We start from the raw sequence: 27,431 nt of genomic DNA, 5'->3' as shown, positions 1-27,431 counted from the left end.
CATATTATATGTGCATTTTTGTTTTTGATTGTAGATTTTTATTCATAAGGGAAAATAGTACACGTCACAAATGGGCTGTTCTATTTACCTTGGTTTGCGTCACAAACATATTTTTTATTCAAAACATTGAACTTTGCTGAAAAGTGACATGCTTGCAGGTCTGGTCCATATATGCACATGGGTGATTGTCCGATGAGGATCTGTCTCAACAATTGTTAATACCCAAAAATCATCTGAGATGAAGTCAGTAAGCAGCACAGCTGTATTTACCAGATCCATGATGAGCACTTACCAAGAGCACAGATGAAGCCAAGACCTCAAGCTCAGATGTTGGTGTGCCAAAAAGAACAATCGAGGAGACTTTTTAGGATTATGAGAAAGGTGCAGTCAGGTTCTATTTATTTGTTTTGTTTTGCCAAGCGGGTCTGAATTCTATTCAAAGATTATAAACTCACAAACCTTTTGATATAAATCCTTCAAGCAGGAGAAAATGAGTTACATCACATCTTGCATCCTCTGCATCAAACCAAATATGTTATTATTTCAATCTGCTTAATTTCTGGTGGTTTCACATGTAGTTATTCTGCACGTCCCATACAAGAACAACACCATCTACCAAGAAGCTCTAAACTGTTCTCTGAATCACCGCCATATTCCAATGACTAACAATGTTTGTGAGTAGCATTCTGTAAGCTGCTGTTTTAGGGACTCTCTCTCATTCAAGAGGAATTCCCACCAGAAACCACAAAGACACAAGAATTACATTCTGGTGACAAGAGCAATTTTCTGTTGAGTTGTTTATTTAGCACAACTGAAAGGAGACATACAGAAACATATGAGATTAAGGATGGAGGGTCGTGGATCTAATTCCTACTCATATGGGACCAAAGACACCAACTGTACTTTTATTAATAAAGCCTAAAAAGTATGTGAAATTTCCACCTTACATATCATATATTTGCCTGTATCCAAAACCATAGTGGAAGGTAGAAATTATTTTGTATTCTTTGTTAAATGAACATTCCTCTCTTTCTCTCTCTCTCTCTCTCTCTCTCTCTATCTCTCTCTCTCTCTCTCTCTCTCCCTCTCTCTCACTCTCTCTCTCTCTCTCATACATACACAGACGTACACACAAACACAGTGGCTGGAGGGAAAGCATGTTGGTGGAGAGATAAGCCTCCTTTGTTAGCTGGTTGACACTCAGACACCATTAATTAGACTGGGCCCAAGGAAACAGGTCAATGACCTAACTAATAGCTGATGTATGTGTGTAAGTGTGTTTAGATCTGGGTATTGGTGTGTGTTTGAGTGTGTGCTTAAGTGATACATTGCACTACAATGTGTTTTTCACTTTTTAGTCATTCTCTTCTCACTGACTGGTGTTGTGACAAGTGCTGAGACAAATGCGGAAACCCTTCTGAACCCTTTGCACACTGGCGGCTTTTACTCGGTTATCACACTCTTTATCTAAGGATGTGGGAATACCAAACACTTCTTCAATCACAGTCCACTTACTAGTCTTTTTTTGATCTTTCAACCAGATCTCAGTGTCTTCATCAGAATCCGCTCATTGATGCAGACCCCGAGATGCATTTGAAAGTTCAAAAGTTTCCAACATACCAGAAATATCTGTATATAAACAAATAGAGAAGTGTGTCAGTGTTCCAGTGATATCAGAACTACATTGATAGGACTTGTCATCATGTAAGTGTGGAGGAGGTTATGAGGGCTCTAAATGCTGATGAACAGAACAGCAATTTGTGAAATCAGTGTACCTGGACCGAGACGTTTATGTGGAGAGTAAAGTGTGAGGTTGATACTTCAGACTGTAGGTCTGAATACAGTGGTTTAATAAACTGGAGTGTTTGTTGTTTACTCCCTGTTCTGTCAGACCAAATCAATATATTTGAAGTCAAAATCTTGCCATCATCAGACAAGCAAAAACATACCTCTGGTTAATGTGTGTAATGTGTGTTTGTAATTAAAAGGAAAATGCCATCTTGCCAACTCCTGCACATTTCCTTTCTCTCCCTCTCTTTTTTTTTTTTTTTTTCTTGAGGGGCGGCAGAGGTAGAGCGGGTCGTCCACAAATCGAAAGATTGGCGGTTCGAATCCCAGCTCCTCCAGTCTGTATGTCAAAGTGTCCTTGGACAAGATACTGAACCCCAGAACTGCTCCTGATGGCTCTGCCATCAGTGTATGAATGTGTGTGAATGGGTTAATGTGACTTGTAGTGTAAAGCGCTTTGAGTGGTTGGAAGACTAGAAAGGTGCTATACAAGTACAGTCCATTTAACATTTACCATTTGAGACGTACAATTCCACCTGCATTGGCGATTTAACATCACAATGCTATACATTGTGGAACTAGGCTAATGGCTGTGTTGAAAAATCCCTTCCTATCTACTTGCTAGTGCCCTGTGTATGAATACGCTCCACCATTTTGAGATTGTAAAATGTATTCACCTATAGCGCCCTCATAAATAAGTCCATGGCATGTACACTACATTTTGCTAAACATTCCACAATGTAATATTTATTGCAGTAAAGTGCAAAATCATGATAATTCATAAGTGTCTGAAATCTCAATTTACTGCTCACTATAGAGGAAACTAGTGAACTACCGAGACTAACTTAATTTATTCGGGAATATTGAATGAGTAATGTGGGAGTGATTTTGGACAAAGCCAATTAGTTACCTGTAGGACATGCCGTAGTCCTTTTTTTTAGCTCATATTTATTTACATTTTGGTGAATCTGCACCATGAAATGCCATGATGCATGAACTCCTAGCAGTTCCTGTTTTGCAGTGTAACTATAGATGTGTAGACAACTATCATCTGGATTACTTTTGACACTGAAGAAAACAGATGCATTTGGTGATTAGGCAAGATCTGAAGTTATTATGTGCACCTATTTTTATGTGATTTCTAAGTAAATTGTTATTGACATTTGAGTCACTGTAAAGAGTAAGTCATGCTGATTTTAGCAGTGTGTGTGTATGAAGTCTGTGTGTTCTGATATGATTCAAAAAAGGGGTGCGACATTTGACTTTTTGGGTTTAAAGGGTTAATGACTTCAATTCATGTGAAATCCATAGTAATGAACCAAGTGCATTACTTAATGATGTCCAGTACTTTGGTATCACTGAAAAGGATGCATTTAATTCACAAAGCAGGTGTGTATTCAATTAAATGAAGGCTCCAACTATTTAACGTCATGAGGAGTACATACATACACTACACTATGAAAACATAGTCTTCTGTGAAAGAGATATTTCAAGTCTAAGAAAATAACGTTAATGAAATAGAGAGAATATGACAAAACAATGATATTAGTAGCATTATGGGAATTGTAGGATCCAGTGTTTTGGAGGCTCATAGGGACTAAAAGTCAGCATATCTCTGCCTCTGCTGCTTCAGTTTTAACCACTCTTTTGTCTCATGTTAGTTGCCCAACTTTATGATAAGGGCAACACTAAATTGCTGGAGTATCCCTTTAACATGGATGCTAATAATATAAGTATGTTATTTAAATGTTTTGGGATTAATTTAACTGACTGTTTTTAATGACATGGCTGGAAGAACAGAGAAATGAGATAAAACAGTGTATGTCATCCTTACTGATATGACCGTCTTTTAATTAAATGTACTGATTTTACAGCCAAAGGCATTTTAGATGAAGGCAAATTAGCTTGCTGTAGGAAGTTTATTTAGTGTCGTTCTTTCTCCCTGCATCTCTCCAGCTCTGGGTTACATAAACAACAAATCCTTGGCTCAACATTGACCTCTTGGTTAGGCAATTAATCGCGTGCGCGCACACACACAATACATCCCAACACTAATAGCTCAGACCCCCCACAAATAGCACATCAAGGTTAGGGGCACTGAGAACCAATCTCTCTCTGCCTCTGTGTGTGTGTGTGTGTGTGTGTGTGTGTGTGTGTGTGTGTGTGTGTGTTCGTCCCTCTGTGCGTCAGTGTTTGTGTGTTTTTCCCTAATTGGAATGCTATGCTTTTGGTCGTGCAATCACAGACGTCTGTGGAATTTGAGCTGATATGAAAATAATTGCTTCACTTTGGCTTGGTCAGACGTTGTAACGAGCACTGTGTTTTCACAGAGTCAGAAATGTAACACAATCTGCTCCCATGTTTACACTCTAACTTGTTATAACCTGTTCACAGGATGTTTTTCACCTAGCAATGCTGCAATGCACTTCAACTTTCATTTAAATTCTCGTTTTGTGTCAACCGGCGTGTTCAGAATACTTTATCATGGTAGAAAGTTGGCACAAGTTTGAATGTGTGTGCGAGTTGAGAGTACTGTGCTGTGTGTGTGGCTTGTGTGTTTGGCTAACATGGAGACATGTAAATCCCTGATTAAGTCTTTAACATAAACTTCCTTCACTGACTAATCAACATGGAATACCAGATATTGGTGGAGGGGATTAGACATGTGTGTGTGTCTGTTTGCGTGTGTGTGTGGGGGTGTGTGTGTGTGTGTGTGTGTGTGTGTGTGTGTGTGTGGTCTGTCATAGGCTACATTTGGGGACAAATTTCAGACTTAGGACCAGTTAATTGGGGACGGCTTGTATTATTGGGGACAAAAGCCATGTCCCCAATTGGGACATGTTAGGGTTAGGTTGAGGTGAGAGTTAGGGTAAGTCTCTACGAAATGAATGTAAGTCTATGTAATGTCCCCAAAAGTGATCACGATCTGAAATGTGTGTGGTTCTGTGAGATCCTGAGACATGCTTCAAACTAGAAAACATGTAAGTATCGGACCTAAGGGTTATTTAAATTATGTAACAGTAAAGTTGAACTGTTTCTGCAAAGTCCTGCACTGAGCTGAAATGATGGTTTCAACAAGGATTTCACCATAAAGTGGGTGAATGTCACATGCTGATATAAATGTGAGAGAAATATGAGAATGAAAAACTTTACACAAGAGGGTCATTTAAAGAAACACAGTGTAACTGACAATATATACTTGGCACATTAGTCTAATGTACTTAGATCATTACATATACATAGTTCATTAAGACTGTAAAGGCTATTATGATTTTCCTTATTTCCTTATCATGTTAGAATGTTGCATGTTCATATTAAATGTGGCCAAAGTTTCAAATAATGAGGTAAATGTATATAAAAGTAATCCCTGTCAGCAGAAAGCTCAGGTTTCAGACTGCTCTGAATGCTCGGTTTCCAACAGTCAATTCGTGACAGATTTCTTTATATGGTCATCTGCTCATGCATGGTGCAGAGAGATACAGTCGTTTTTACGACAGCAGAATAACATTTTACTAGCTAAGTTACCTTTGTTATTTCCTGACGACAAATGTTTTCAACTACAATTTAGCACATTTCCCACACATTACTTACACTGTTATGTCAGACCAAAAGCAGGTAATGAACATAATATTTACCAGAAAGAGACATACATAATCTTTGTTGCTGTTTATGTTTGTGCTGTCCATTCTCATTATGCAGATCGGATTCAGGCTTGAACATGTACGGATGGATTTGAGATGTTGACATTTGGAGTAAAGAATGAGAAAAAGAAGTGAAATACTGCTCTTATAGTTTGTCTATGTAGCCTTTGGAGCTGGCTTCCAGAAGCTAACCAATCAGAGTAGGGTGGGCTCATCGGGAGGGTTGCCTTAAAGAGACAGGAGCTAAAATGGCCTGTTTCAGACAGAGGCTAAACTGAGGGGGCGCATAAAGGACCAGTGTAAGATAAATAAGGAATTTTTTGAACTGTGAATCATGCAAAGCTACCCTAGTGGAGTCCCAGAATAAAAATGTAGAGCTGGAAATGGGCATAATTGGTCCCCTTTAAGTAAGCAATACTGCATCATAAGGCATCTGTCTCATCATGGACATGGTTGAAGTGAAGTAAGTTTGTCATATATTGGAACACCCCAGAGTGTTATAATGCTTATACTGTGTCATGACCATCTACTAAAGAAAAAAAAGGCTGTGTTTCAGTTATCTGCCAGTTTTAACCCACATCACCACGCCTTGCCCAGGAGTATAGGGGCCTCCAGTACCAACAGATAGAGATAGAAATAGAGGTGATGGAGTAGCAGCTACCTACAAAGTAGAAGGGTTTCAGGGCCAGATAGGTTTGGACAGGATTTTTTTTGAATAATATTTTATGTCATTTTCTTAAATAATTATAACAGAATAAGATTAATATACAAATAAAAATAATTCCAAATTAATATATAAAAGAGACTGTCCTCCCACTATTTCCTAATTCAGAGGAGGGGGCGTGGATGGAGGAATCACCCCAACAATGGCCACAGGAGAACGAGAACAAGGCAGATCAACAAAATAAGCAAAGAAAACAAATAAAACCAAGTACACTGTTGCCAGCAAAAGGGAAGTCAATAAAAATCATGTAAAATCTTTAAACATAAAAGTATGTTTAAGTATATAACTATGGAAGTATGTTTAAAGAAGAGATTTAAAAGAGGTGACTCTCATTCCATAGCTTCGGGGCTCTGACTGCGAATGCTCTGTCACCTCTAGTTTTCAGCCGCACCTTGCAAACAGATAAAAGATCTCTGCCCGAGGATCTCAGACTATGTACTGGCTTGTATGCAACTAAGAGGTCAAATATATAGTCTGGAGCCAATTAACAGATTTTTGGTTGAGACAGGTGAAGACACTGTTGCAATAGTCGAGACGTGAGGAGATGAAGGCATATGAAATGGTCTCTGTCTTTGAAAGATAAAATAGATCGTATTTTGGAAATATTTCTAAGATGATAAAAACAATACTGCACAAGTTTTGTTGTGTGCTGCTCAAAGCACGTTGCAAGCGAGTTGTTATCAAACCAAATGCAAACCAAAAGATTCTTCGCAACAGGCTTGATGTGTTCCAACAGTGAACCAGCAGATGGCAGGATTTGTTTTGTTATGTGCTGGGGGCCAATTATGACAATCTCTGTTTTGCTTTAGTTGAGCTGTGGAAGATTTTGTGACATGCAGTTTTTGATATCACATAGGCAGTCATGTAGTGAACTCAGCTTTTCAGGATCAGTGGCTGTAACAGGCAGGTACATCCACATGTCATCGGCATAAAAATGAGAGGAAACACCATGTCTATGGATATTATGTCGCAGGGGAAGCATGTACAGAAAGAATAAAATTGGTCCCAGAATTGAACACCATACTTGACAGGAGCAAAAGATGACATGTGGTTATTAATGGAGACACAGAACCTTGTTTGACAGGTACCATTTTAATGCCAACTGAAATTTTTCAAAAATGTTATTGTTTTCTACTCTTAAAAGTAATTGCTTGGACACATATTTTCTACATTTTTTGATATAAAAGGTAGCTTGGAGATTGATCTGTAATTTTGAGGGAAGGTAGGATCCGGCCCAGATTTTTTTAAAAGAGGTTGTACACAGGTGGTTATTAAGTAATCTGGAACAAAGCCATTAGATACAGAACTGTTAAAAACTGACAGCAGACAGGGCCCAATAGATTTAATGAATGGATGAATGATGAAACTTTATCGGTATTACATCAAATTGACTGGAAGACACTTTCATAGAAGATACTATCTCTAAAAAAGATACTATCTCTAAAAGCTCAGACAAGGAAACGGGAGAAAAATTATTCTAAGTGTTGTGGGTGATGGACATCAGAGTATGTTCCATTAGGGGTAACAGAAGTTCTGATAGACTCTACTTTATCACTGAAGTAAGATAAAAACTTTTCACAATCAGCATCGCTTTCAGCTGGGGCAAAAGGATGGGTCAGATTTAACAGGTCATCAACAGTCCTAAATACAAATCTAGGGATATGGTGATGGGCAAAGATAAGTTCAGAGAAATATTACAATTCTATCATACTTTAAAACAAATGCAGATAAGAATTCGGGGAGTTCTACTAAAAAGCTGATGATAGATTTTGGAGGGTGATAAATTGAAGCAAGTATGATCAGTTGGAGACCACTTAGTTTAAACGGGAGAACTTCAAAGGAAGAAAATTAATTTCATGGTAACTGATGGCATTTGAGATGGTTCCTAAAAATGCTCACAAGGCCAACACCAAGACTCCTGTTCCTGGGTTTGCTAAAATAATAATAGTAGTGTGGAGGACACAGTTCAACAAACTGGTAGTGATCCTGAGTTTGCACTCAAGACTCAGTTAAAAACATAACATCTGAGTTGGCAGATAAAATAAAATCATTTAAAATAAAAGTTTTAATGGTAAGAGATCTCACATTAAAAAGAGACGCTTCAAATGTATTTGGGCTGAGAGCCACAATTGATGGAGGAGTTGTGGCTGCTGGTGGGACAGTGGTACAATTTATGTATGATTATTTTTGTCAACCTGCTTAGTGGTTCAAAGTGAACAAGTAACCCTATTCATTATAACAGTCAAGGTGTTGGAGACAGGGAAGGACAGTAGGATGTGGATTGAGGTGGAACATAGAAGAAGAAGAGGGGGTTTCAGATGGGCATGAGTGAGATGCAAACAGTGGATGAGACTGCATAGTGTGTTGTATGTCAGCAGTTAGCATCCAAGTACCTGATTTGTTTGGGTAGATACCGTTAAAAAGAGACAGACAATTCCAGAACAGGTTGTTCTGTCAAGTTGTCAATAAAAACCCAGATTGTGTGCTCTATAAGCAGACTGCAGCCAAGAATTAAGACTAAGGAGTCCGCTGAAACCACCAGTACTGCGGCCTACTGTGGGAATGGGACCTGAGAAAAAAACAGACTCTCCACAATACTTTAGGGAATTAAAAAGATGGTTAAAATCAGATTTAGTCAACTCAGACTGAAAGACTGTGTCATTTCTCCCCACATGGACTATTACTCTTCTAATAGAGCTTTTTTTTTTAGAATATCAGGATATAATCTTAGGCTGTGGCACCTGGGAAACAGTATGTGATTGTATTAAAGAAACTCAAATTCCTAGTTATAGAATCACAGACATTCAGTGTTAAGTAGTATTGTTTTTATTTTTATTTGAATAAAAGTGGAAACAGGCATAACAATCCTTTTTTTGTGATTATTACACTTCTAATTTCAGGATATTAAAGTGTTAAAATGTGTGCTCCTCAATACTATTAATATAATACCTAATAACTATTGTAGCGAGGGAGGGTTCCCACATGGTCTCCCAGACCATGGATGACTGCGCTGACCACTCAGCCAAAGGGCTCAGCTCAGCCAGACACACAGATCTGCAGCTATTAATACATCTATGACACAGAGACAGCAGAGCAGAGCAGAGGAGAGAGACAGAGACAGCAATGTGACCTAGCTACACTACAATTTCCGCCCTGTGCTTATTTGACATGTTTTTTTTCTCTTCCCAAAAACAAATCATTTTAAAATATTTGTACAAAATAAATATTTATACAAACTATTTGTGCTTTTCCAAATACTGTATTCAGATTCGGCTCCACCTCTAGTGTTAAGGACTGTGGACAGATGGTTGTAGTCGGGGACAGCTGCAGCAAGGGGGCGGTGTTGTACCCTAAAAAAAATCTGAGTTTAAGGCGTGTACCTATCTATAAGCATGATTTGTGACATCACAACTAGTTTGGAGCCAATTGTGGTCCAGTATGCAACTTAAACAAGTGTAATGTGGATAACTTGAATGGACTTTACAGTGAAGTAGGAGACATCTTGTGTCCAGTAGTTCAACATTTGAAATGAAAAATATTTAAATATTCATAGATTCTGGATTTTTCAATGAGTGGGAAGGATAAGGTGTCTTTTTAAGGATTCTAGCTAGTAATGAAGCTTTTTTTATGGAGAAACCATATCAGACACAAATTATTATTAAAGTATTTTCATATGTCTTAAATGTCTGGAAGATTCTCATTAATTAATCAAAAGGGGACTCCCACTATGAGCCAGGAGTGTTCACAATAGGGTTTTTTTCTTTTATACACATATAACATTAATAATAATCTACAGACCAGCCATGTAGATATTTAGAAAGCATGTGTTCACATGCATACAAGGTCTGGATTTATGCTGTAATGACAAGTCTGAATAGGGAATCACAGTATATGCTGTATAGCTGCCTATACCAACTAATATCAATACTAGAGCCTGACTCATACTGGATTTTTGAGGGTGATACTGATATTTGAGTTACTGAAAATTAAAAACTGATAATGCTACATCAGCTGGATTCAACTCCTGTATTCTGCACTAAAGCGGGGTTTCTCCAAAGTTGCTGTCTTTAGTGAGCCACTTGCCCAATCTCTAAAAACCCATGCTGGTATACATCAGTTGTACAGTGAAACATTGAAATACAACCTGCACCTCTTCGCATATTCAAATATTTCCAGAACGCAGAACCCCAGCACACTTCTTCTCATCATCCTTCCAGACTTCATCGGAACATTAAGAAACAGTGATGTAGAAACAGGGCCAGTGAATGTGAAAGTGAATTCCTCGAAGGCAAGGGGGAATATTGCGCTGATTAGAACAAGAGATAACATTGTGTGATATGACACTAGAAATATGTACTGGGACAGAAGTAGTGATCCAAATGGATAACAAGCATCTGTGTAGCTCAGTGGCAAGCCACTTACTCCCAGACAGTTGCATAAATGAACAGTTGGGGAAGTTCTAAAGTCAGGGTGATTTTTCTCTTTTTACATTGTACTAATGTCAGATTTAAGATTTAACACTAGTAAAGAATTGAAATAATGGCCTTTAAGGGACCAAACGTGTAAACAATGACTGATAAATGTGGAGGTGATGTTGTTGTTTTATTAAAATTCAGATCTGGTATACTGGTCACTGAAGTTACCCTCTCTCAATATAATATATTGATGATGTAGACGGCTTAACACTAGAGCCACCAACATTCCAATACCCCCTAGAACCACTGGGGGTTTTTTTTTTTACCCCCTGCCGTAACAGCATCAGCAATCATAAAGATGTTATTTCTTGAAGCACTTACATTGTTCATTTTCATCTATTTTTTTAAATAATAAGTAAGATTTGACAAGATAACTATTTAAAATTTAGTTTTTGGTGTTTATTAATTTTACAGTTGCTTTAGGCAATTTCATTACAGATCGAAAAGGTCAAATACATTTTAAAATTCATCAATAAACAAGGCTACAAGAAACAAACAACAAAATAATTAACACATTAAAATAATTTTATTATTGTAGAAGAAGAAAATTATTTTGGATAATAACAAACGTTACGATATTGTAACCCTAGTTCTCACAACCCTTATGCATATTGTGGCGAGGCAACAGTTTCACATGTGTGTGAGAACGGTTCTGCTTCCAGACAGTGTATAGAGATAGACATAGTAGATATGCAAGCTTGAGCATATGCCAGATCTACTTAAATTTTACAGTCAAATAATTTGTTCAGCAACCCAGAAACCAGAAAGTAACCATGTGTAAATTAATAATTGCCACAATTATCTGCTGCTGGAGTTCTAGAGCAAGGCACTGAACCCCTATATACTCAACTATGCCAAAATTCTATAGAAAAACAGGAGATTGACCAGTGTCTCATTCACTTCTAAAAAAAAAGTGTTGGTTTAAATATCGCAAGTGATAAGATATAATCTTTGAAATTAGTTATAAGTATTATCCAGTTGCTACAGATCTTTTTCCTCTTAACAGCTCAGTCAAACAAAATGTGTAACAGTAAATAAAAGTTGATTGATTTTAAGGATTATGGTAATTTCTGCATGTTCTCCTCTTAAATTTACCATATTGTTTGACGATATTTATCCAGCCACAGGTTGCGTTTTCTATATATGTTTTGAAACAATGCAATATGTTTTCCATAATTTACATGTACCTAGAAATGATATTGCCCATGACCATATTGAGCCTTAATCCAAATAAAAAAGTAAGTTATTTGAGATTCATGTTCATCAAACATGATGCATCAAAAGAAATCCACACATCAATATATGATCAAGTAACACATACATGCACACAACATGCGCATGTGTTATTCAGGCTTTTTCCCAGGCCTGTGTTTGCCAGGCACTGTCAGAGTAATCCTGTGAGCCTAACCATTCACACACACACACACACACACACATTCCTGTGTTTCCTTAATGGGGATAAACCCTGGGTCTTTATTCTTTCTGGGTCAAACACCCTCAGTTCTCTTTCTCTGTCTCAGCTTTTCTTTTCTGAGGACAACAAAGTTTGGACATTTGTTTAAGGAGGCCACCAACAGTCAAACAAGCAGGTTTAATCAGGAATGATCATCAGTATGTCAGCATGAAGCCTGGGAATCAGCAAACAGCGTCAAGTGAGCCTAGCATTTTTACCAGAATGATAATATAGATACTAAAAGCCCTAATCTGACACAAAACAAAAACACAAACAAAAAATATTCTAGTTTTTAAAAACAAACTTAAAATTAGACACAGACTTTTATCACACCTTCTGAAATCTAAAGAAAATTTTGACAAATATTGACTTTTATCTATCTCTCTTCTTCATGCTGCCCCATCTCATCATCACTGGGCTGGCTGCTCTGTCACTGTAAAAAAAATAAAAATTCAAACAAATAAACTCAAAACTGACAGCTGACTATAGAAGCACACAGTCTGTGTTGTTTATGAAATGACGCAGACAAGAAACTGACTGAAGTTGAATAGAGATTTATTAATGATGTCATTAAAATATTTGGCAATGAGAAGAAGAAACCCCTCGGGGGGCACCAGTGGATGGACAACAGCACAAAAGTGGTCAGAAATAAGGCTTGAGATCATAAACATCCACCACAAATTCTCTGGAAATTCAGTAATTGAGCAATCCGAACAGTAGTTATGAAGCCATCTGTTCTGGACTGTTCTGTTCTATCCATCATATTATTTAGAACTACATTTTTACAGCTAATCCTAGGTTGTTAAATCTATCTTTGTTTTCCATTTGACTTTTAAGGCTGCAATTTACCCAACGCCCCACAGATTGTTCTTGTGTGAACGCAGAGTATTCCTGTTAACTTAAAGTTTTATGGTGCAAATCAAAACATGTCAGTGTTTGTAAAGTCAAAATGTAAAAGATGTGGAAACTGTAACTGCAGTAATGCTGGTCTTGTCCTGTTATGGTCTTTTCCCTTTAAAACACAGCTGAAAGTTGTCACCCACGGGAGGAAATGGGGAAGTCACACACTGACAACAGGAAAAAAAAATCAAGGAATTTGTGGAATTTTCTCTGACATTATGGAGGTGTCACAGTGGAGATGCAGTAAATTCATTCTGTTTGTGCGAGCAAGTAAGTATTTGTATACGTATGGAATGCTGTTGACTGTGTTTTGTCATGTGTGACACAATGAGTGACATTGGAACCGTTAAAAAGAAGAATACTCACTGACAAACAACACCTGCTCTGTGTGTGAGACAATGCCAGAAAAACACCTGCTGCCTTTACAACCTGCAAACACATCCTGTGGCCCCTCAGAGACGCAAGTTCAATTCCCTGACTACTCTGTGACACAAACAGAGGCACAAAAGAAACAAATTTTTAACTACAGAACTTTGACAGCATGGTGGAGTTCATTCCATGTCAAATCATCTTCAGACATTCACAGACACATGAGAGATTCTTTCTACATCTGTGTAATAAGACAGCAGGAAGCAAAGGTGCTTATCCAACTCACCAAAGAGGTGAACATAAATCAACAGCAGTGTCTCTACTTGTTTGGCTGTGAACAACAAACGATGTAGGCAGAAGAACAAAAGCAGTACACACTGTTGTGTTAGCAAGCAGTCATTCAGAAACTTGTTCGTGGTCAGATGCTTAATTACCTCAACTGGCTCCTGAAGGTGAAGGAACAGCGTTGCCCAACATCTGCTTGAATACAACATTTCACTCTGTCATGTTCATGACCATAGGTAAGGGTTGAAATGAAGCTGACTGGTAAATCAATTGGCTCTCCTTCAGGCTCAGCTCCTTCTCCACCAAGACATTTTGATACAATGTCTGTCAATTCTCCACCAATCTGTCTGTGTCAACCAAGCCTCCAGGAACAGTGCCGGGCTGTGAAGCCAATTTGACATAGCGGCCAAACTGTGTAATTACAAGGTCATGTGACGGCCCAAAAAGACTTTTTCCCATAGACATTAAATTTACTTACATTGTGAGAGAGACGTCTGCAAATCAGCTGATAATTTTTTTGAGCATCACAACCCCTGTGAAATGACTTGTCTCACTATCAGAATTTGTTCTGTTTGGTCCGATCACATTTCGATAGTCTAGAAGAGCCGCATGATTAAATTGTTTTATCCCGATTCAAGTTAGCTGGAGGGCTAAATCGGAAGTAGTCGGCTCGGCCAGTGAAAGTCACTGGTGCACTTGCTCTATGGGCCCAATGATCCCAAAAGATCCGGGTAATTTTATTCCTAGAAGTCAAAATTCTTTGGCTTCATGCGCCACTGAGCAACTTTCATAGGAATGAACGGGGCTCCACCCCCGACGCTGTATCTAGTTCTCTTTATACATCCATGGTGCCAACACAAGATACCTGTTTAGCTAATGAAAAGATCATGGTTTGGGTTGATGTATCAGTGATGTGGTTGAAGTTGTTTAAGCAAGCGCCCAAAAGTGACATATATTTTTACGTTAGAGTCACAGCGCCCTCTAGCGGCCGTGGTAATTATAACTTATATACTTAATGAAAAGACTAATTTTGTTGTTTTTCTTGGGAGGACAGTCTCTCTTCACTTGTAGCAGCAGCTCACTCCCAACACAGAGGGAGCTATCAATCATTTATCATTTATCAGCAGGGTACATATGGCCTGTTTTTCTCTTGATCTGTAACAGGTCTTGGAAGTACATAAAACTGTATTTTCCTGCCATATTAGAAAGTTCAACCGACACTTTTGGCAGTAGGTCATTTTAAACAATTTGAGGACTTTGAGTCAGTCTGAGCTAATTCACATTAGCTAATTTTGTGTTTCTTTTACTGATCCCTGTCAAACTGTGTTATTTCCTGACCACTACATCAACCAGACTAAGAGTACAGCCATGCTAGCAGCTCTGTGACACTGTACTTAGACATGGCATTGCTTTGAGCTAAATGCTAACATCAGAATGTTAACATGCTCACAATTAGCCTACAATGTTAACATTCAAATAGGGTAATGTGTATTAGATTAGTGTGTTAGTGTGCTAACTTTCACTAATTAGCACTAAATACAAAGTACAGCTGAGGCTCATTAGTTCTACAGCTATTTAGTCCTAATACAAAGTATTGGACAAAACACAATATTGACCTGATGGCACTAGATGAAAAGTCAGAGGATTACGAAAGTTATTAATATTCGTTCTGTGGGCAACATGAATGTCTGTTCCAAATTTCATGGCAATCCATTCAGACATGTAGCACTGAAGCAAAAAAATCTTCAAATGTTTAAAAACTAAAATAAAACACTATCATCTACACTGACAAATAGTAAGAGAATGCAAGAAATTGTCAAAAGCTTCAATCACACTTAAGAATTTAGAAATAAACAGAGAAACTAAAGATCTCGATTAGTATGTGATGCTTATTTGCAGCCCCACTTTGTGATTCAGCTGTGAGGTGGACTGTCATGCTTCATACTGTGGAAATTTTTGGAAACACTATGATTACATTAGTTAACTGTGTTGCTCAACAAAAGTAGGAAATTCTGTTTTAAACATTGTGTTTGTCCCTTGAGCTGTTCCTAATAATAAACTTAAACCTCCAACAGGCATTCTTACTTCTGTAAGACAATATCAGTTTGTCCTTGATAGGCTGCATTCATCTTTTTTATTTTTAGTTTTTTGCAGGAGAAAATCCAGTTTAGAGCTGTGTAACCCAGAGGAAAACAGGTGGGATGGACTGAACAGCTTTGTAAAGTGGACCATCATTGACGACACAGTGTTAGAGTCGATATCTGGAATAAACTCTCCTTGAGTTTAATGAGCCGAATTGTTTTCTGTGCAGCAAAACAAAGGTTCTCAAGGTTTTCTTTGAGTGTGCACATTAGGAATTTCTCAGTTATGATGTCTGTTTTCTATTTTGCCATGTGAGACAATGGGACTCAGAGTTTAAGGCCTGGTTCATACAATGGTAACAAAGGAAATATCAGAGGGAGTACCTCCATGACTCGTATTGATGTTCCATTTCCCATCCACTTGGATTCAAACACCAGTACAATTCCAGTGAAACATTCTGTTGAGGTGAGTCATACACACCAACAACAATAGCACATTTCTCAACTCCTGTGGTGCATGCAAATATAAATCCTATTGGGATTCATTTATAATTACTCCCAGTGCTGACGTAGAGCCGGGGACTGGAGCCATTTATGTCATTTCATCTTCAAAAGCAACACCGATTGGAGCAAATCGGTCCTGCTTTGGGACGCTTGAGAAGTGTTGTTTGATGTGTGAATCGGCTTTGAACAGTTAAAACAGTGGCACTGAGCCGATGCTAGCTGATTAGCTCAGTAACAATATGCCCATTTAGGAGCCAGCATCAGCTGATTTTATGCAGTATTTATTTGACCCTGCTGCTGCCAGGTTTGTGCTCTGAAATCTTCTCATTAATTACAAAACATACTTGCACAGGAGGCATTTTTGCATTTGTGACACTGACACCATATGGGAAAATGGATTTTAGAGCTCGAAAATAAGCGTCAGGGGTGAGTGTAATTACAAATTCCATTTCCTCACAGGATTTTGAGCATTTGGTTGTACAAACATTCAGCCAAGGAAAGGTTATGGAGGGACATTTTGAAAGCTGAGACATTTCAGCAGCGGTGGAGGGGACGGCAGCTCAGAGGTTTAAACCATATAAAAACAAAAGGTTTTAACACATTTCTGGATTAGGATATTTGCTCAGGCACACAGAAACACACCCACACTCCACATCACAAAATCCATCAGTGTACAGTTTCCCTGCCTGCCTTCTGTTCTGGACGGATCACACCAAACTTATGGAATCATTTATTATTTTTATAGTCTTCGCTGAAAAGGATCGTCGATCATTTAAGCTCAATGAGGAACACTGTTCATGCACTCCAGGATTATTGTGTAAATGTAAATCATGATTTAATTAGAACTCTTAAACCCCAAAACCAACTAACTTTCCAAAGCAGATTTGATATTTGATTTCAAATATCACATGATGTTGGTTCAGATCAAATAGTTTTATTTTATGAAAGGTTTCAAAGTCACTGCTTTGGATGAAATTCTTTCTCCCTCTCTGTCTTCACTACACTACATTACATTGACACACGCCCCCTTTAATCATAGCCTAAATCAGTGGTTCACAAACTTTTTTCACATCAAGGACCCTTACACTGACACAGATTAGACCATGGATGGAATTATAGCGAAAATAAATTATTCCTCTTTTTGCTGGGGACCCCCTGGAAACCCCTCAAGGACCCCAAGCGTTTCCACTTTGGACCCCACTTTGAGAACCACTGGCCTAAATTAATCAAACGGTGTTGTGCTGCCATCTATTGGTCATATGATGAAGTGAAATTCTATCTGTGTCCTGTACTTTCTAATTTACAGTGTATGCTGGTACACTGATACATTTTAACTTTTTTGATGATGTTCCAATAATAACTTCCAATGTGAGCAAAAGTGCAACAGCATAATCTACAAATTCTATTTGACCAAACATTACAAGATGCTAAAAACAACAATGATCACTATTCCAATATTACTGATGATTATTTATATGTTTTGTAGTATAAACAAGCATATTTTCCTGATTTAACTTTTACTGAAGTAAGATTTTGAATGCATGCCTTTTATATGCAATTGAGCATTTTACAATGTGCTGTTACTACCTTTACTTAAAGGATTTGAAAATTTCCTGTACCGTTCATGTACAGTTTGAAGGTATTTGTATTTATTTGACTATTGCCACTTTCAGTTTTAGTAATAGCCTACCATTAGAATCGACTACACACAATCTTAGCTGCAAATAGAGAAATATACACGAGATATTGTTTATAATACTGTATGTTTACTATCTCTGTGCGTGTAGACCATAATCTGGCAATTGAGAGATCAATAGTGTGTCTGTGGTGCTCCAGCCTATTATTGAAGGACTAGTTGTTTGGATGGAGGTCATGCTGAAGTAACAGACATAAAGGCCTACTCTTTGTTTGGGAAAAATACTTTAATAGAGTGAATCAGTGATCAGGATCTGCTCTGTCAGGTGTTATATGTGTGTCTAGACTCTATTGATAAATGTGGCCGGGTGTGTGTCAACACGGGAGGTGCTGACATTCTGTATATACTGTATAAAGTGTGTTTCTGTCACTACGCCAGTTCCTTTAAAGTGCGCAACAACCTTGCGCACATCCGGAAAAACATAACCCACGTGTTGTTGATAGCTCATGGGTGTATTAGCTGCGTCAATACTCGCAGACAGAAACAATAGCCGCCGGAACTTAAGCATTTTGCCTTCAAAACAAAATACAGGTATATTTAAAACACAGTACTTCATAATTGTTTCACCGAATATTGATTTACTATCTTATATTTATACATAATTCTGTATCCTACTCCTATTGAATGCGTTTATTCATAAAGGGTGTGAAAATGACAAAACAAAGAAGCCTATGGTTTTTACACATTTTCCATTTAAGGCTTTATTTTGAAGGTCGGTAGCTGGCGGAAATGCTCTGGTTTGTTGGGTAACTTGACGCCGGTCTGGACCTTCATGAGGCTCCTCGCAGCACGGATCCAGTAGCCTCACAAACGAACAGGTATTCCTTCAATAAATCTTTGTTACTTTGCTTACAAGCTGCATATTTCTTTTGCTGAAAAAGGTTCTCAAACACAAGTCAGCAGTGTCGTTACTTAAATTTAACTCAGCTAGCCCCAGTCAGCTCGTTAGCTAATTAGCCGACGGATGCTAGCGTGGCTGTAATGAAACACCGCAGTTAACGTTTCTTGTAAGTTTTGCGTGCTGTTCTACCTTTTTGACTTCTTGACTTCACTGACGTTTGTAGTTTTGTACGGGAATTAATATCAGTTGTGACATAGTTTTGCAGTTAATTGAGAAAAGTGTGTTATAGTAGTCTAAAGGTAACGTTACTTTTTAATTTAAAAGCCCATTTATTCTACTTTTTCCGCACTGCAATGGCAGTGTTATCTGCTCTTTCCTGTAAATCAATTTTTACAGTAAGTGTTACATTAAGTGTTTACAGTAAGTATTACAAGGCTAGGTGCCATTTTGTATAAACAGCACACCATTATATTGAATTCTAGTTATTTTAATTATTGGGTAATATGTAAATAAATAACGCCAGAGAAAATGTCCATGACAATTTCCCAGAGCGAAGTTGACATTGAAATCATTTGTATTGTCCGACCAAAACTCCTTAATCCAAAGATATTCCTTCTTCTCTCATAGAGGACTTAAAAAACCAGCATGGAATAAACTGTCAGACTTCTCCTGCCTCTTTGCAAGTTTTTACACTTGTTCGTTGCCTTCAAAACCAGCAAATATTCACATTACTAAAACTGAAACCGGTGTATTAACACTGAATTTTCCAGTGAATAAACACTCTTATCTGTAAAGGTTTAAAATGTGTGTACATTTAAGATGGAGGAAAAGCTATCACAGGAGAATGGACAGATATCACCAACACTCAAGGAAGAGGAAGAGGAGATGGAGGTTACCGTGAGCACACAACTAGAACATCTGATCGTAACACCAGACAGCACAGACACGTCATCAAACACACAAATGCATCCAAAGGAACCGGGTGACGTACATACAGACTCAACAGCAGCAATGCCTTCTTTAGTCAGTGTGTGTAAGACAGAGAACTATGATGACGGCGATTCAGAAGATTCAGACAGGTATCTATACTCACACACACACACACACACACATACACACAATTTGACAAAAGGGTGAAAAAAGCAAAAGAATGAAAACTGACTCTGCTCCTTCCTCTCCTGTCCTCAGTGACAGCTCTTCCTCCTCCTCCTCCTCTTCTTCTTCCTCCTCCTCCTCCTCCTCTTCTCCATCTGCTCTCGTGCTTGAGGAGGAAGATGATGAGGGTTTCAGCCAACCAGCCCCCATCAAAACCAGAGATGAAGTCCTGCTTGAGGTCAGTCTGTGATTGTGCGTTTGTGTGTGTTGATAAGGACAGAAGAACAGTAACTGGAGTCAGTGGATTTGTATATAAATCTTAGTGGAACAGTAATGTTCTGCTTTTCCACTGTGGTGATGTTTGGGAAGAGAACCTAAATAATTTCTGCTAAGCCTCCGTTTTATACCACTTCCCTTCCTAACTATGATATTAAGCCTTTTTCAGTCAGATGTGGAATGTGAAAATTATACTCCAAATCATTTTGTGATTTATGAATAGTTGCCTAACCTAAAGGTTTCCCAAACATCTTAGCTATAATTTACTATATAACATCATGTGAGGAAAGACATATTAAAGAGATATTGCAGTTATCCCTAGTATGAAATTGTAGTTTTTCTGAGAACCTTCAGTGCACAAGCAAAGTGGAGGTATACAGTATAAAGTACAATTGTCAAGAAAACAGTAAGAAAAGGTTGCACATGACCAGAGCTGGCTTTCATTTTCAATACTACTGTGAATACAATACATCACTGTTTAGGGCTAAAATCAATAACACAATTATCGCATTTACCTTGGTAATGATTAATCAAACAATATTTTATTAAATACAGCAAAGCACAATATTCTCTGTCCTTGCACTGGAGCTCTTATTCAGTATATATATATATATATTGAAAAAATTATAGTGAACCATAAACAGGAGATCATGGAATACGACATGACTCATATTTCTTTAACATATTCTGTTGTTGTATTGTGTTTATTGTGACCATGTACAGTGTTAAACATCAACAACAAAGCCAAAAACACACAGGACATATTATACAAAATACAAAGCTACACACAACAGCACATCACATAAACCCACAATGTCATCTAGAAATGAATAATGTAAGCTTGTCAAATTAAAAGCAAGATTATTTGTGTTCATGAGAAGAACATGAGATGAAATTTAGATTCAGTGGTTACAGAGCTGAGTAGCTTTTAGTAGATTTTTTAATTTGGTTTTGAGAATACTGATTGAACTACAGCTCTTCATATCATCAGGTAGGACATTCCACTGAGTTGTGGCTTTCACAGAGAAAGCTGATTGTCCAAATGCAGTGTGACATCTGGTGTAGAGGATATTCTGGAGGATCTAATAGAACATACTGCGCACACTAAGTCAAATAGTGGTGGAGGGGCCAAACCATTTAAAATTTTATAAACTAGGCACAAATTTGAGAATAATCTAAAATTGTCAAAGCTCAGTAAATTGTATTTCTCCAGTACCCTACAGTGATGGCTTTTTGTCCAGAGTTTTTACAGTTTGTTTGTACAAGGACTCAAGAGGTCTTAAAGCTGTTTCTCCAGCCTGCTCCCAACATGTGATGCAATAAGACCAATGGGAAAGAATCATAGCATGCATAAATATCTTGGCTGCATCCAAAGAGAGACAATTAATAATATGTCTAAAATTTGCTAAGTTGTACTTTATGGTTTGAACAATTTTTTAACATATTTCTTAAAGTTCAAATTTGGATTCAGTGTCACACCAAGATATTTAAAATCAGTGACTATGTCAATCCTTTCACCTTTGATGAGAATATCAGTGTTAGTGTAAAACATACCTTTTGTCTTGTTTATATTTAGATTCAGACATGATTGACTGAGGTAATTATTTTCCACACAAGTCAGATTCACCAAACATTGTTCATTTCTAATGTTTAGACATTCACCACAAGCTCACACAGACTGCAGAAACATCTTACTCAATTCGGGCCCGTTGTGGTGTTTCTTTTCCTGTTGGCGTGACGTCTCAAAACCCTGTGAACAGATTAACTGTTACACCAAAAGCTGACAATGTCATAATATTTGTGTGCAGGAGCTGCCAGCAGCAGAGGAGGTGTGTGTGTCGTTACCAGAAGACGCAGAACTGCAGCCAGTTGGAACAGTCTCTAGTATTCTACAGCAGCTGGGTAAATGAACACACACAGGGTTCACTTCAACATCTGATTTTATTATCTTGTCAGCTCTGTCTTTAACCGCTCTTCTATGTCTGCAGTTATCATCCAGTCTCTGAAAGACACGCCCCCTCTGACCGATGACAGCATCATCTTTCGATCTGATAAGCTGGCTATAGGCAAGGTGCGTGGAGCAGCAGGTGTAACGCCACCTTCGTCATTTGTGTGTGAAGAAGTGTTTAATGTTATCTGCTTATTTGTGTCCTGTCTCTTGTCTTTGTGTCTCAGGTGTTTGAAGTGTTCGGTCCAGTGTCCAGTCCACTGTATATTCTGCGTTTTAACTCTGCAGAACAGATAAGCAGCAAGAGGCTGACAGAGGGACAGACTGTTTATTACGCACCGACCATTAAAGAGTACACAGGATATATCCTCACACAACAGCTTAAACTGTGAGTACACACACATACACACATATTGCAAAGAGTATTAAAATTAGACAAATATACTGATTATTTACAGTTCATTTGTTAAATAGTTGTCAGCTTTTGGTGTATTGAAGTTTCTTTCTGACTGAAGGTGGCCAATAGGTTGTATTGAAAATACTTTTTTCTTCAGTTTTAAGGGATCTGATGCATCCTGGAAAAATGACCAAGAGCCACCAGAAGAGGTAAGCACACAGACAGACTCTGCTGTATTTAATGAAACAACCAAATTCCTCATGAACTATGCTTTCTTTCTGTCCCTTGCTCTGCCTGATGTTTTTAGGCTTTGTGTACAGAGAGGCAGACACACACAGTGGCGTTTTTATCCAGTATATGTCCAGTTTTTCAGCATGAGCCTGTTTGATCATTCCAATTATGTTCATTTCAAAGTCTATATTTTTAGTTTTGGACTCCACTAGAGTAGATCTGCATGACTCACAGCTCAGAAAAACTCCTAATTTATCTTATACTGACCCTTTTTGCAACCCCTCAGTATAGCCTCACCACAGCGTTTTTTTTTCCGAGGCCAACTTATTTTTTTTAATTGTTTGCAATTGGAGCATCGTGTGTTTATACTATGCTGCAAATAGCAGCAATGTGGCGAGGTGCTGGGCGTCTATTCTGCGCTGAGCACTGAGTGTTTTGGGGTTTTTTTCTGGTGGTTGAGAGTTGAAAAATATCTAACTTTGGATGAAACACTCCACTCATCACTGTCACTTTTCAACCAACCGTCCAGTCACAGTAGAGGAGGGGCGGAAGAAAATACCACAAAAACCAACCGGCATGAATCTGTACTTGATAATTAAAATAGTATGATTAAAATTATTCTTCATTTCAGGTAATTTATTTTTTCTTGATTTAGACTACTTGTTAGTGTAAGAAAAAAAACAACTCTGCCGCAGGAAATATGCAAATTTTCAAAGGTTTTGGATGGCTCTTAAAAGAGAGAGTACTGATGGTGGTGGTCCTGATGTTGGTGGGAGTTGAAGAGTCATTGGATGACAGAATGCTACCATTCAACTTCACCTACTGGAGAGGAGAAGTAGTTGGGCATCAACTACTACCAGGATGATGGTGGAGAAGCTCCTTTTGTAATGTAATACATGGAGCCTGTTGATGATGGGGCCTGTATTGCAACATACTTCCCATCAATTGCTCCCAGACTGCTGGGCAAGTTCTTTAGTCTATGGAAGTCTCCTGCAGTCCTCTTCCAGTGGTGTTGTTCAGGGAAGGGCATGTACTACTGGACCATGACAGACCGGTGTTTCCCCTATAATAGTACAGGCCTAGCGGGCCGCCAGGCCAACGAGAACCCCCACCAGGCCCCACCATTCATTCGGAAATCAATAGCGTGTAAATAATAGTCTGTGTCATTGCCTGGGAAGCTGCAGGTAGTGTAACTCCTTTTAAGGAATAGGGCAGTGCGTAAGCGAGTGAGTGGTTAAGTGAGAGAGCGAGCGGCAGAAAAGTGATGGTGGATGCGAGTGCAGCAAAGGAAAAGGTTAGCAGTAAGTTGTCAGTCTGGCAGTAAATGTACAGTACAGACTACAATGTGTCAGTTAATAAATGCTGCAGCTTCACAAGACCAAGGGGGAGGAAGGTGGTTAGCTCCGAAGTTAGCAACAATGGGTTAGCCTAACCTGAACACACTGAACAGAGAAATACAGAACAGAGAAATGTGTGGCCGCGGATTCCGTATCATAGCAACCAAAGCGTCTCAGCTGAAAAAACACTGCACCTCCGAAGTGCCCTGAAGCGCTCCCAACTGGGTGTTTTCAGAAGAGCGCCTGGCATTTTCAGCTGAGGAAAAAAAGCTTTGGTGGACACAGGGCACAAGGCCACATTCAGACCAAATCAGGCGTTGCGGCCATTTGAATGGGAGTAGTGTGTTTAGGCGGTGGGGGTTTGGCCACAGCGGTGCCACGCCGGCCTGTGGCAAGAAAGTTGATCCAGGAGAAACACATCTCGACGTCACGCTACAGGAGGACAAAGACGAGGGAGGACAAAGACGTTACAAGGAAGAATGGAGGATGTTTCTCTTCGTTTGATAATGTATAAGTAAAGGTAGAATTTGCTGTCTTGCCTCCCTACACATTTTAAAAAGACGAGAGTGCTGAGAGCGCCAGCGAGTAAAAGAGAGAGAGGGAGAGCACAGCTGTGGTGGAGCGTGTGAGAGATTGAATGAAGAGAGGGAGCAGAGGTAGCGAGAAAGCCAGTGAATCAGATCAATAAAGTGTTATTTTTTGATTGTTTCACAGCGGTTGCATTCTAGAACATAAATAAATAGACCCACACTTCCACACAACACTGTGGTGGTGCACCGCAAGGCCTGATTTGGTTTGAATGCGGCCTAAGGCCTCACAGGGATTACTGCTACATACGTTTACCTCATTATTTGACACTTTGGCCACGTTTCATATGAACATCCGACATTGTAACATTACATATATGACTGAAAATAAGGAAAAGCGTAATAGGTCCCCTTTAACTCCTTTCACCTTGCTGCAGCTGGTTTGATCCAAGGTGAATGGAGTTGTGCAGATAAGTTTTAGTACTTGTTCGGCATAACATTACACCAGGTTTCCACCCACTCAGACTCCTTACTGCAATTTTTAAGTGGAAAGAGCAGTTTTAAAGGCTTTTGTTGGCAGAGATGCACAAACAGACCTCTTCACAATAAAGTCAGTTTTATTTATCTAGCCAATAAGTTTTTTGTAAATGCAACTAAATGCAATGCAGAACATTTCCCCACAGATTCAGTACACACTCTTTGGGTGCTCTTATGATACTCTAATATCTTAAGTGAAATAATGAATGCCTCAAAATTGATGTCTTGTCTTCTGTGAATGAAGTGCAACCCTCTCCTGTCATCAGCGGTCTATTTTTGTTGGAAGCTAGTGGATGTGTTCTGCTGATAGAGCCTTTCAATATCTTTCTCTCTGTCTCTCTCTCTCTCTCTGTCCAGGCTTTAGATTACAGCGATGATGAGAAAGAGCAGGAAGCCAAGAGGAAAGTGAAAAACTCCAAAAAGAAGAGGGACAATAACAAAACAGGTATTCACTCACACAGACACAGAGGTCCTGGATGTTGATAATTATTGAAAACATCCTTAGTTTAGGAAGAATGCATCTCCATATGTATATATGTGTGATCAGAATGAGTTTTTAAAACCTGTTTGGATGCATGTGAAAGAAGTTTAAAGTCATAATTTCCTTTCAAATAAGACACACATTTATCCATCCATCTCAACTTTTTTTTTTTTCTTACATTGCTTCATCTCTCTTTTTGCGTCCAGATAATCCCGCCCACATTACCCAGAACACCTCGCAGCATCAGCAGCATCAGCATGACGTCAAGGATTTCCCGCCAAGACACGCAGGAGCTCCGTTCAGGCACCAGAACCCGAGAAACAAACACCCACCAGTCCGACACACACACACTCCACCCAGACACACACACCCGCCACCTAGACATATGAATATCTCCCCCATGTACCTCCCTCCTCCCTGCCCATATCCTCCCCCTCCTCCACTCCCTCCTCATCATTTTCCCCCACCCAACTTCCCTCTCTACCCTCCTCCTCCTCCATCCTTCTTCAATCCGTCTTTCTCCTCTCCTCTCTGGCCACCAAACGCTGTCCCCTTCTCTGATCTCCCCCCTCCTCCTCCCCCACCTCAGTGATATTTCAACACTCACTCTGCTGGTGAGTTTATATTCTGCTTTATTCTTGTCAGAAGAATATGCCATCTTTTTTGTAGACTGTCAGACCGGACAGTTGGACAAATCACCCTCGTGTGCCAATAACTGGCTCTGCTTTTTAGCATCGCACAGTCATTGATTACAAATAAATATTTACTTAAGTTACGTTTATGTTTAAAGTGATGTGCAGTGACCAACCACAACTATGAGTTAAATTTGTATTTTTTATTTGTTGATTTGTTTTATTGATGTGTCATAAAGCTGTATTTTTGCCACATCTATAGACGTTATTAGATTTCCTGTTGGAGCAGTAGTCAGTAGTCAAAATGTACAATCCAAGCAATTGTGACACCACTGTCAAGCAACACACCAATTAGGATTACTGTCACTTACTCACACACACAAGTACGCAATCACTAGAGACGCATTGTGAAGTGAACCTCAATGGTGGCACAGAGTTGTGAAAGAGCAACGTGTCATTGTGTTTCCTGCAAACCTCTAGCCTTCTATATTTTTGAAGGCTTGTGTATATACACAATAGACAAATTATATTTGCGTTCATTTTTGGGTTAATAAATTATTTGAGAAAAAAGTCAATGAAATAATGTTATATCGATAGAGTCATGACTTTATAATGTAGTCTAATGTGTAGTAGTTGCTAAATATTGAGTAACTTTTAATGTGACTGAAAATGGAGCAGGAAGATCTTTTGTCTAATTAATACACAAAAAAATTCTGTTGAAAAAAATATACTGCCTCATTCTTTATATGTATCCCAGTGTGTCTCATCTGAAGCGTCTTGTTGTCTACATAAGTCATCTGCAAACGATGAAGGAGTGATATGATGATTTTCAGGTCTGGAGAAAAATGGAACATTTGTTCCATCTGAATTCACTTACAGCTACATGATCTGCAGCTCTTCCAGGATTTGTTAAAAAATAATAATTTTCAGTTGTGGTTGAGCGATTTCAGCCATGAATTGATGTAATTTGTTGAGATGTGTTAAGTGATGAGATATTTGGACTGAAATCTAACTCCTGTACAAATAGTGATTTTTTTTTTTTTTTTCAGCTGGAAATGAACCCTGAAATTCATATATTTTATATCTACTAGTATTTTTTTGTACCGGAGCTGTTTGTAAATGAACATGTTAACATTTGCACCATGTGATGAACTGCGTCAATGGGAAATAAATGTCTTTGTGGAAGATGTATGTCAGTGTTGTGATGCACTCT

At 38.6% G+C, this 27,431-nt stretch overlaps 1 protein-coding gene across 2 annotated transcripts; it reads left to right on the top strand.

Annotated features, from left to right (window-relative positions):
* The first annotated feature begins 18,646 nt into the window (after positions 1–18,646).
* Positions 18,647–27,403, top strand: naf1 (nuclear assembly factor 1 homolog (S. cerevisiae)). 2 transcript variants are annotated; one of them, XM_067584468.1, is made up of 9 exons: positions 18,647–18,734; positions 19,577–19,836; positions 19,946–20,090; positions 21,937–22,030; positions 22,117–22,199; positions 22,304–22,464; positions 22,631–22,682; positions 25,463–25,550; positions 25,793–27,403. In XM_067584468.1, exons 2-9 carry the CDS (start codon positions 19,577–19,579, stop codon positions 26,176–26,178), a joined length of 1,269 nt encoding a protein of 422 aa, XP_067440569.1. In that variant the 5' UTR covers positions 18,647–18,734; the 3' UTR covers positions 26,179–27,403. The 2 variants fall into 2 exon arrangements, with proteins under 2 accessions (XP_067440569.1, XP_067440570.1); XM_067584469.1 differs by lacking the exon at positions 18,647–18,734 and adding an exon at positions 18,754–18,923.
* The last annotated feature ends 28 nt before the right edge of the window (positions 27,404–27,431 follow it).

The sequence above is a fragment of the Thunnus thynnus genome, chromosome 3, assembly GCF_963924715.1.
Source record: "Thunnus thynnus chromosome 3, fThuThy2.1, whole genome shotgun sequence".
Taxonomy (NCBI): domain Eukaryota; kingdom Metazoa; phylum Chordata; class Actinopteri; order Scombriformes; family Scombridae; genus Thunnus; species Thunnus thynnus.
Note: the sequence above shows the minus strand (reverse complement) of the source record. Positions and strands in the feature narration are given on the sequence as shown.

What these genes read in the sequence shown, in the direction of transcription:
- naf1 (XM_067584468.1), top strand. Translation starts at nt 19,577, where the DNA reads ATGGAGGAAAAGCTATCACAGGAGAATGGACAGATATCACCAACACTC. An exon ending in TAGTATTCTACAGCAGCTGG is followed by an intron (nt 22,031 to 22,116) that starts GTAAATGAACAC and finishes CTATGTCTGCAG; the next exon opens with TTATCATCCAGTCTCTGAAA. An exon ending in ACCAAGAGCCACCAGAAGAG is followed by an intron (nt 22,683 to 25,462) that starts GTAAGCACACAG and finishes CTCTCTGTCCAG; the next exon opens with GCTTTAGATTACAGCGATGA.